The following is a 12,963-nucleotide window of genomic DNA, read 5'->3' on the forward strand; positions in this document are numbered from 1 at the left end:
CAATTTAAAGGCAATTCTACCAAATACTAATTGAGTGTATGTAAACTTCTGACCCACTGCGAATGTGATGGAAGAAATAAAAGCTGAAAAAAATAATTCGCTCTACTATTCTGATCTTTCACATTCTTAAAATAAAGTGGTGATCCTAACTGACCTAAAACAGGGAATTTTTACTAGGATTAAATGTCAGGAGTTGTGAAAAACTGAGTTTAAATGTATTTGGCTAAGGTGTATGTAAACTTCCAACTTCAACTGTATATGTTACTTTCTGTGACCATGTAGAATAGGAAGGCTTGAGTCAAAGAAAGCCTACATTCACAGCAGCAGTATAAACATGGAGACTGTAACTTGTCCTGTCTTTTTTTGTCCATATTCAAATGACGTTTCAGAATGTGTTGTAGATGTGTTGAAACCTGAGGAGAGTGAGAATATTTTGCATATCATGGGAGAGGTTGTATTTGGCTTTTCTCCTCCCCTTCCATCCTTTCTCTCCTTCTTTTCACAGACAGTCTTCAGGATTGTAGTCCTTGGGATTTGGGACTACATTGAGAACAAAGTAGAGGTAAGATTAATTACGCAAGCTTCATAGCAAGTACTGAAAATATAATAACTTTCCCTCGAGAAATCATAAATTTTATCATTGAACTATTTTTTTCCCCTCAAATCAATTCACATTACAGTTGTTAAATGTTAAATGCTGCCAAAAAGTCTGCGTGCATTGTAATCTTCCTCATATAATAAACCTCAATGTAATATCTCCTAATGACCATGTGTAATATCTCCTAATGACCATGTGTAATATCTCCTAATGACCGTGTGTAATATCTCCGAATGACAGCGTGTAATATCTCCTAATGACAGTGTGTAATATCTCCTAATGACAGTGTGTAATATCTCCTAATGACCGTGTGTAATATCTCCTAATGACAGTGTGTAATATCTCCTAATGACCATGTGTAATATCTCCTAATGACCATGTGTAATATCTCCTAATGACAGTGTGTAATATCTCCTAATGACCGTGTGTAATATCTCCTAATGACCGATGTGTAATATCTCCTAATGACAGTGTGTAATATCTCCTAATGACAGTGTGTAATATCTCCTAATGACAGTGTGTAATATCTCCTAATGACAGTGTGTAATATCTCCTAATGACAGTGTGTAATATCTCCTAATGACAGTGTGTAATATCTCCTAATGACCATGTGTAATATCTCCTAATGACAGTGTGTAATATCTCCTAATGACAGTGTGTAATATCTCCTAATATCTCCTAATGACAGTGTGTAATATCTCCTAATGACAGTGACCGTGTGTAATATCTCCTAATGACAGTGTGTAATATCTCCTAATGACAGTGTGTAATATCTCCTAATGACAGTGTGTAATATCTCCTAATGACCGTGTGTAATATCTCCTAATGACAGTGTGTAATATCTCCTAATGACCGTGTGTAATATCTCCTAATGACAGTGTGTAATATCTCCTAATGACAGTGTGTAATATCTCCTAATGACAGTGTGTAATATCTCCTAATGACAGTGTGTAATATCTCCTAATGACAGTGTGTAATATCTCCTAATGACAGTGTGTAATATCTCCTAATGACAGTGTGTAATATCTCCTAATGACAGTGTGTAATATCTCCTAATGACAGTGTGTAATATCTCCTAATGACAGTGTGTAATATCTCCTAATGACAGTGTGTAATATCTCCTAATGACAGTGTGTAATATCTCCTAATGACAGTGTGTAATATCTCCTAATGACAGTGTGTAATATCTCCTAATGACAGTGTGTAATATCTCCTAATGACCATGTGTAATATCTCCTAATGACAGTGTGTAATATCTCCTAATGACCATGTGTAATATCTCCTAATGACAGTGTGTAATATCTCCTAATGACAGTGTGTAATATCTCCTAATGACAGTGTGTAATATCTCCTAATGACAGTGTGTAATATCTCCTAATGACAGTGTGTAATATCTCCTAATGACAGTGTGTAATATCTCCTAATGACAGTGTGTAATATCTCCTAATGACAGTGTGTAATATCTCCTAATGACCATGTGTAATATCTCCTAATGACAGTGTGTAATATCTCCTAATGACAGTGTGTAATATCTCCTAATGACAGTGTGTAATATCTCCTAATGACAGTGTGTAATATCTCCTAATGACAGTGTGTAATATCTCCTAATGACAGTGTGTAATATCTCCTAATGACAGTGTGTAATATATCCTAATGACAGTGTGTAATATCTCCTAATGACAGTGTGTAATATTTCCTAATGACAGTGTGTAATATCTCCTAATGACCGTGTGTAATATCTCCTAATGACCATGTGTAATATCTCCTAATGACCATGTGTAATATCTCCTAATGACCGTGTGTAATATCTCCTAATGACAGTGTGTATTATCTCCTAATGACAGTGTGTAATATCTCCTAATGACAGTGTGTAATATCTCCTAATGACAGTAATATCTCCTAATGACAGTGTGTAATATCTCCTAATGACAGTGTGTAATATCTCCTAATGACAGTGTGTAATATCTCCTAATGACAGTGTGTAATATCTCCTAATGACAGTGTGTAATATCTCCTAATGACAGTGTGTAATATCTCCTAATGACAGTGTGTAATATCTCCTAATGACAGTGTGTAATATCTCCTAATGACAGTGTGTAATATCTCCTAATGACAGTGTGTAATATCTCCTAATGACAGTGTGTAATATCTCCTAATGACAGTGTGTAATATCTCCTAATGACAGCGTGTAATATCTCCTAATGACCATGTGTAATATCTCCTAATAACAGTGTGTAATATCTCCTAATGACAGTGTGTAATATCTCCTAATGACAGTGTGTAATATCTCCTAATGACAGTGTGTAATATCTCCTAATGACAGTGTGTAATATCTCCTAATGACCATGTGTAATATCTCCTAATGACAGTGTATCTCCTAATGACAGTAATATCTCCTAATGACAGTGTGTAATATCTCCTAATGACAGTGTGTAATATCTCCTAATGACAGTGTGTAATATCTCCTAATGACAGTGTGTAATATCTCCTAATGACAGTGTGTAATATCTCCTAATGACAGTGTGTAATATCTCCTAATGACAGTGTGTAATATCTCCTAATGACAGTGTGTAATATCTCCTAATGACCAGTGTGTAATATCTCCTAATGACAGTGTGTAATATCTCCTAATGACAGTGTGTAATATCTCCTAATGACAGTGTGTAATATCTCCTAATGACCGTGTGTAATATCTCCTAATGACAGTGTGTAATATCTCCTAATGACAGTGTGTAATATCTCCTAATGACAGTGTGTAATATCTCCTAATGACCGTGTGTAATATCTCCTAATGACAGTGTGTAATATCTCCTAATGACAGTGTGTAATATCTCCTAATGACAGTGTGTAATATCTCCTAATGACAGTGTGTAATATCTCCTAATGACAGTGTGTAATATCTCCTAATGACCATGTGTAATATCTCCTAATGACAGTGTGTAATATCACCTAATGACAGTGTGTAATATTTCCTAATGACAGTGTGTAATATCTCCTAATGACCGTGTGTAATATCTCCTAATGACCATGTGTAATATCTCCTAATAACAGTGTGTAATATCTCCTAATGACCGTGTGTAATATCTCCTAATGACAGTGTGTATTATCTCCGAATGACAGCGTGTAATATCTCCTAATGACAGTGTGTAATATCTCCTAATGACAGTGTGTAATATCTCCTAATGACAGTGTGTAATATCTCCTAATGACAGTGTGTAATATATCCTAATGACAGTGTGTAATATCTCCTAATGACCGTGTGTAATATCTCCTAATGACAGCATGGTATATCTCCTAATGACCGTGTGTAATATCTCCTAATGACCGATGTGTAATATCTCCTAATGACCGTGTGTAATATCTCCTAATGACAGTATGGTATATCTCCTAATGACCGTGTGTAATATCTCCTAATGACCGATGTGTAATATCTCCTAATAACAGTGTGTATTATCTCCTAATGACCGTGTGTAATATCTCCTAATGACCGTGTGTAATATCTCCTAATGACAGTGTGTATTATCTCCTAATGACAGTGTGTAATATCTCCTAATGACCGATGTGTAATATCTCCTAATGACCGTGTGTAATATCTCCTAATGACAGTATGGTATATCTCCTAATGACCGTGTGTAATATCTCCTAATGACAGTATGGTATATCTCCTAATGACCGTGTGTAATATCTCCTAATGACCATGTGTAATATCTCCTAATGACAGTGTGTAATATCTCCTAATGACAGTGTGTAATATCTCCTAATGACAGTGTGTAATATCTCCTAATGACAGTGTGTAATATCTCCTAATGACAGTGTGTAATATCTCCTAATGACAGTGTGTAATATCTCCTAATGACAGTGTGTAATATCTCCTAATGACAGTGTGTAATATCTCCTAATGACAGTGTGTAATATCTCCTAATGACAGTGTGTAATATCTCCTAATGACAGTGTGTAATATCTCCTAATGACAGTGTGTAATATCTCCTAATGACAGTGTGTAATATCTCCTAATGACAGTGTGTAATATCTCCTAATGACAGTGTGTAATATCTCCTAATGACAGTGTGTAATATCTCCTAATGACAGTGTGTAATATCTCCTAATGACAGTGTGTAATATCTCCTAATGACAGTGTGTAATATCTCCTAATGACAGTGTGTAATATCTCCTAATGACAGTGTGTAATATCTCCTAATGACAGTGTGTAATATCTCCTAATGACAGTGTGTAATATCTCCTAATGACAGTGTGTAATATCTCCTAATGTGTAATATCTCCTAATGACAGTGTGTAATATCTCCTAATGACCATGTGTATTATCTCCTAATGACAGTGTGTAATATCTCCTAATGACCATGTGTATTATCTCCTAATGACAGTGTGTAATATCTCCTAATGACAGCGTGTAATATCTCCTAATGACAGCGTGTAATATCTCCTAATGACCATGTGTAATATCTCCTAATGACAGTGTGTAATATCTCCTAATGACAGTGTGTAATATCTCCTAATGACAGTGTGTAATATCTCCTAATGACAGTGTGTAATATCTCCTAATGACAGTGTGTAATATCTCCTAATGACCGTGTGTAATATCTCCTAATGACAGTGTGTAATATCTCCTAATGACCGTGTGTAATATCTCCTAATGACAGTGTGTAATATCTCCTAATGACAATGTGTATTATCTCCTAATGACAGTGTGTAATATATCCTAATGACAGTGTGTAATATCTCCTAATGACAGTGTGTAATATCTCCTAATGACAGTGTGTAATATCTCCTAATGACAGCATGGTATATCTCCTAATGACCGTGTGTAATATCTCCTAATGACAATGTGTATTATCTCCTAATGACAGTGTGTAATATATCCTAATGACAGTGTGTAATATCTCCTAATGACCGTGTGTAATATCTCCTAATGACAGCATGGTATATCTCCTAATGACCGTGTGTAATATCTCCTAATGACCGATGTGTAATATCTCCTAATGACCGTGTGTAATATCTCCTAATGACAGTATGGTATATCTCCTAATGACCGTGTGTAATATCTCCTAATGACCGATGTGTAATATCTCCTAATAACAGTGTGTATTATCTCCTAATGACCGTGTGTAATATCTCCTAATGACCGTGTGTAATATCTCCTAATGACAGTGTGTATTATCTCCTAATGACCGTGTGTAATATCTCCTAATGACCGTGTGTAATATCTCCTAATGACAGTGTGTAATATCTCCTAATGACCGTGTGTAATATCTCCTAATGACAGTATGGTATATCTCCTAATGACCGTGTGTAATATCTCCTAATGACAGTATGGTATATCTCCTAATGACCGTGTGTAATATCTCCTAATGACCGATGTGTAATATCTCCTAATAACAGTGTGTATTATCTCCTAATGACCGTGTGTAATATCTCCTAATGACCGTGTGTAATATCTCCTAATGACAGTGTGTATTATCTCCTAATGACCGTGTGTAATATCTCCTAATGACCGTGTGTAATATCTCCTAATGACAGTGTGTAATATCTCCTAATGACAGTGTGTAATATCTCCTAATGACAGTGTGTAATATCTCCTAATGACAGTGTGTAATATATCCTAATGACAGTGTGTAATATATCCTAATGACAGTGTGTAATATCTCCTAATGACAGTGTGTAATATCTCCTAATGACCATGTGTAATATCTCCTAATGACAGTGTGTAATATCTCCTAATGACAGTGTGTAATATCTCCTAATGACAGTGTGTAATATCTCCTAATGACAGTGTGTAATATCTCCTAATGACCGTGTGTAATATCTCCTAATGACAATGTGTAATATCTCCTAATGACAGTGTGTAATATCTCCTAATGACAGTGTGTAATATCTCCTAATGACCGTGTGTAATATCTCCTAATGACAGTGTGTAATATCTCCTAATGACAGTGTGTAATATCTCCTAATGACAGTGTGTAATATCTCCTAATGACAGTGTGTAATATCTCCTAATGACAGTGTGTAATATATCCTAATGACAGTGTGTAATATATCCTAATGACAGTGTGTAATATCTCCTAATGACAGTGTGTAATATCTCCTAATGACCATGTGTAATATCTCCTAATGACAGTGTGTAATATCTCCTAATGACAGTGTGTAATATCTCCTAATGACAGTGTGTAATATCTCCTAATGACAGTGTGTAATATCTCCTAATGACCGTGTGTAATATCTCCTAATGACAATGTGTAATATCTCCTAATGACAGTGTGTAATATCTCCTAATGACAGTGTGTAATATCTCCTAATGACCGTGTGTAATATCTCCTAATGACAGTGTGTAATATCTCCTAATGACAGTGTGTAATATCTCCTAATGACAGTGTGTAATATCTCCTAATGACCATGTTATGCAGATGAGTAAGGACCCAACAGCGATTCAACAGAAACAGAGTCTTTTAATGTCCAAACAGGGAAAACATAAATCCTCAATCTTTACAGGAGATGTCCAAACAGGGAAAACATAAATCCTCTATCTTTGCAGGAGAGTCCTCCTTCTAGTAGTAGAGGAGAATTGCAGGGCTAAACCGACTGCAGGTCCCTCTGGGTGGCGCGGGCCGTAGAGGACAGAGACACCTGCTCACACGCAGCATCTGAAGAAGAGGCAGAATACGACAGGACGGGACAAAAAGCAAACAAGAATCCGACAAGGACAGAAGCAGAAACAGAGAGAGAAATAGAGACTTAATCAGAGGGCAAAAGAGGGGACAGGTGTGAGAGAGTAAACTCCTAAGAATGACAGCTGGGAGCAGGAACGGAACGATATCGAGAGAGAGTCCTAATGACCAGCAGGGGGAAACGAAGAGAAGGGAAAGCACAGGGACAAGACATAACATGACAGACCATGTGTAATATCTCCTAATGACAGTGTGTAATATCACCTAATGACAGTGTGTAATATCTCCTAATGACAGTGTGTAATATCTCCTAATGACCGTGTGTAATATCTCCTAATGACCATGTGTAATATCTCCTAATAACAGTGTGTAATATCTCCTAATGACCGTGTGTAATATCTCCTAATGACAGTGTGTATTATCTCTGAATGACAGCGTGTAATATCTCCTAATGACAGTGTGTAATATCTCCTAATGACAGTGTGTAATATCTCCTAATGACAGTGTGTAATATCTCCTAATGACAGTGTGTAATATATCCTAATGACAGTGTGTAATATCTCCTAATGACCGTGTGTAATATCTCCTAATGACAGTGTGTAATATCTCCTAATGACAGTGTGTAATATCTCCTAATGACAGTGTGTAATATCTCCTAATGACAGTGTGTAATATCTCCTAATGACAGTGTGTAATATCTCCTAATTACAGTGTGTAATATCTCCTAATAACAGTGTGTAATATCTCCTAATGACAGTGTGTAATATCTCCTAATGACAGTGTGTAATATCTCCTAATGACCATGTGTATTATCTCCTAATGACAGTGTGTAATATCTCCTAATGACCATGTGTATTATCTCCTAATGACAGTGTGTAATATCTCCTAATGACAGCGTGTAATATCTCCTAATGACAGCGTGTAATATCTCCTAATGACCATGTGTAATATCTCCTAATAACAGTGTGTAATATCTCCTAATGACAGTGTGTAATATCTCCTAATGACAGTGTGTAATATCTCCTAATGACAGTGTGTAATATCTCCTAATGACAGTGTGTAATATCTCCTAATGACAGTGTGTAATATCTCCTAATGACAGTGTGTAATATCTCCTAATGACCGTGTGTAATATCTCCTAATAACAGTGTGTAATATCTCCTAATGACCGTGTGTAATATCTCCTAATGACAGTGTGTAATATCTCCTAATGACAATGTGTATTATCTCCTAATGACAGTGTGTAATATCTCCTAATGACAGTGTGTAATATCTCCTAATGACAGCATGGTATATCTCCTAATGACCGTGTGTAATATCTCCTAATGACAATGTGTATTATCTCCTAATGACAGTGTGTAATATATCCTAATGACAGTGTGTAATATCTCCTAATGACCGTGTGTAATATCTCCTAATGACAGCATGGTATATCTCCTAATGACCGTGTGTAATATCTCCTAATGACCGATGTGTAATATCTCCTAATGACTGTGTGTAATATCTCCTAATGACAATGTGTATTATCTCCTAATGACAGTGTGTAATATATCCTAATGACAGTGTGTAATATCTCCTAATGACCGTGTGTAATATCTCCTAATGACAGCATGGTATATCTCATAATGACCGTGTGTAATATCTCCTAATGACCGATGTGTAATATCTCCTAATGACCGTGTGTAATATCTCCTAATGACAGTATGGTATATCTCCTAATGACCGTGTGTAATATCTCCTAATGACCGATGTGTAATATCTCCTAATAACAGTGTGTATTATCTCCTAATGACCGTGTGTAATATCTCCTAATGACCGTGTGTAATATCTCCTAATGACCGATGTGTAATATCTCCTAATGACCGTGTGTAATATCTCCTAATGACCGTGTGTAATATCTCCTAATGACAGTGTGTATTATCTCCTAATGACCGTGTGTAATATCTCCTAATGACCGTGTGTAATATCTCCTAATGACCGATGTGTAATATCTCCTAATGACCGTGTGTAATATCTCCTAATGACAGTATGGTATATCTCCTAATGACCGTGTGTAATATCTCCTAATGACAGTATGGTATATATCCTAATGACCGTGTGTAATATCTCCTAATGACCGATGTGTAATATCTCCTAATAACAGTGTGTATTATCTCCTAATGACCGTGTGTAATATCTCCTAATGACCGTGTGTAATATCTCCTAATGACCGTGTGTAATATCTCCTAATGACCGTGTGTAATATCTCCTAATGACCGATGTGTAATATCTCCTAATGACCGTGTGTAATATCTCCTAATGACAGTATGGTATATCTCCTAATGACCGTGTGTAATATCTCCTAATGACCGATGTGTAATATCTCCTAATAACAGTGTGTAATATCTCCTAATGACCATGTGTAATATCTCCTAATGACAGTGTGTAATATCTCCTAATGACAGTGTGTAGTATCTCCTAATGACAGTGTGTAATATCTCCTAATGACCGTGTGTAATATCTCCTAATGACAGTATGGTATATCTCCTAATGACCGTGTGTAATATCTCCTAATGACCGATGTGTAATATCTCCTAATAACAGTGTGTATTATCTCCTAATGACCGTGTGTAATATCTCCTAATGACCGTGTGTAATATCTCCTAATGACAGTGTGTATTATCTCCTAATGACCGTGTGTAATATCTCCTAATGACCGTGTGTAATATCTCCTAATGACCGATGTGTAATATCTCCTAATGACCGTGTGTAATATCTCCTAATGACAGTATGGTATATCTCCTAATGACCGTGTGTAATATCTCCTAATGACAGTATGGTATATCTCCTAATGACCGTGTGTAATATCTCCTAATGACCGATGTGTAATATCTCCTAATAACAGTGTGTATTATCTCCTAATGACCGTGTGTAATATCTCCTAATGACCGTGTGTAATATCTCCTAATGACAGTGTGTATTATCTCCTAATGACCGTGTGTAATATCTCCTAATGACCGTGTGTAATATCTCCTAATGACCGTGTGTAATATCTCCTAATGACCGTGTGTAATATCTCCTAATGACAGTATGGTATATCTCCTAATGACCGTGTGTAATATCTCCTAATGACCGATGTGTAATATCTCCTAATAACAGTGTGTAATATCTCCTAATGACCATGTGTAATATCTCCTAATGACAGTGTGTAATATCTCCTAATGACAGTGTGTAGTATCTCCTAATGACAGTGTGTAATATATCCTAATGACAGTGTGTAATATCTCCTAATAACAGCGTGTAATATCTCCTAATGACAGTGTGTAATATCTCCTAATGACAGTGTGTAATATCTCCTAATGACAGTGTGTAATATCTCCTAATGACAGTGTGTAATATCTCCTAATGACAGTGTGTAATATCTCCTAATGACCGTGTGTAATATCTCCTAATGACAGTGTGTAATATCTCCTAATGACAGTGTGTAATATCTCCTAATGACAGTGTGTAATATCTCCTAATGACAGTGTGTAATATCTCCTAATGACAGTGTGTAATATCTCCTAATGACAGTGTGTAATATCTCCTAATAACAGTGTGTAATATCTCCTAATGACAGTGTGTAATATCTCCTAATGACAGTGTGTAATATCTCCTAATGACCATGTGTATTATCTCCTAATGACAGTGTGTAATATCTCCTAATGACCATGTGTATTATCTCCTAATGACAGTGTGTAATATCTCCTAATGACAGCGTGTAATATCTCCTAATGACAGCGTGTAATATCTCCTAATGACCATGTGTAATATCTCCTAATAACAGTGTGTAATATCTCCTAATGACAGTGTGTAATATCTCCTAATGACAGTGTGTAATATCTCCTAATGACAGTGTGTAATATCTCCTAATGACAGTGTGTAATATCTCCTAATGACAGTGTGTAATATCTCCTAATGACAGTGTGTAATATCTCCTAATGACCGTGTGTAATATCTCCTAATAACAGTGTGTAATATCTCCTAATGACCGTGTGTAATATCTCCTAATGACAGTGTGTAATATCTCCTAATGACAATGTGTATTATCTCCTAATGACAGTGTGTAATATCTCCTAATGACAGTGTGTAATATCTCCTAATGACAGCATGGTATATCTCCTAATGACCGTGTGTAATATCTCCTAATGACAATGTGTAATATCTCCTAATGACAGTGTGTAATATATCCTAATGACAGTGTGTAATATCTCCTAATGACCGTGTGTAATATCTCCTAATGACAGCATGGTATATCTCCTAATGACCGTGTGTAATATCTCCTAATGACCGATGTGTAATATCTCCTAATGACTGTGTGTAATATCTCCTAATGACAATGTGTATTATCTCCTAATGACAGTGTGTAATATATCCTAATGACAGTGTGTAATATCTCCTAATGACCGTGTGTAATATCTCCTAATGACAGCATGGTATATCTCATAATGACCGTGTGTAATATCTCCTAATGACCGATGTGTAATATCTCCTAATGACCGTGTGTAATATCTCCTAATGACAGTATGGTATATCTCCTAATGACCGTGTGTAATATCTCCTAATGACCGATGTGTAATATCTCCTAATAACAGTGTGTATTATCTCCTAATGACCGTGTGTAATATCTCCTAATGACCGTGTGTAATATCTCCTAATGACCGATGTGTAATATCTCCTAATGACCGTGTGTAATATCTCCTAATGACCGTGTGTAATATCTCCTAATGACAGTGTGTATTATCTCCTAATGACAGTGTGTAATATCTCCTAATGACCGTGTGTAATATCTCCTAATGACCGATGTGTAATATCTCCTAATGACCGTGTGTAATATCTCCTAATGACAGTATGGTATATCTCCTAATGACCGTGTGTAATATCTCCTAATGACAGTATGGTATATATCCTAATGACCGTGTGTAATATCTCCTAATGACCGATGTGTAATATCTCCTAATAACAGTGTGTATTATCTCCTAATGACCGTGTGTAATATCTCCTAATGACCGTGTGTAATATCTCCTAATGACCGTGTGTAATATCTCCTAATGACCGTGTGTAATATCTCCTAATGACAGATGTGTAATATCTCCTAATGACCGTGTGTAATATCTCCTAATGACAGTATGGTATATCTCCTAATGACCGTGTGTAATATCTCCTAATGACCGATGTGTAATATCTCCTAATAACAGTGTGTAATATCTCCTAATGACCATGTGTAATATCTCCTAATGACAGTGTGTAATATCTCCTAATGACAGTGTGTAGTATCTCCTAATGACAGTGTGTAATATCTCCTAATGACCGTGTGTAATATCTCCTAATGACAGTATGGTATATCTCCTAATGACCGTGTGTAATATCTCCTAATGACCGATGTGTAATATCTCCTAATAACAGTGTGTATTATCTCCTAATGACCGTGTGTAATATCTCCTAATGACCGTGTGTAATATCTCCTAATGACAGTGTGTATTATCTCCTAATGACCGTGTGTAATATCTCCTAATGACCGTGTGTAATATCTCCTAATGACCGATGTGTAATATCTCCTAATGACCGTGTGTAATATCTCCTAATGACAGTATGGTATATCTCCTAATGACCGTGTGTAATATCTCCTAATGACAGTATGGTATATATCCTAATGACCGTGTGTAA

The 12,963-nt window shown here is 36.1% G+C and overlaps 1 protein-coding gene across 1 annotated transcript in view; it reads left to right on the forward strand.

Annotated features, from left to right (window-relative positions):
* LOC115117596 (transmembrane protein 266-like) overlaps nt 1–12,963 on the forward strand; it is an 82,233-nt gene that overhangs the window by 38,233 nt on the left and 31,037 nt on the right. The window contains exon 5 of the mRNA XM_065012579.1: nt 506–562. Coding sequence (XP_064868651.1) covers nt 506–562 — 57 coding nt within the window. The remainder of the gene's footprint in view (nt 1–505; nt 563–12,963) is intronic.

This window comes from Oncorhynchus nerka, linkage group LG28, assembly GCF_034236695.1.
Source record: "Oncorhynchus nerka isolate Pitt River linkage group LG28, Oner_Uvic_2.0, whole genome shotgun sequence".
Lineage (NCBI taxonomy): Eukaryota > Metazoa > Chordata > Actinopteri > Salmoniformes > Salmonidae > Oncorhynchus > Oncorhynchus nerka.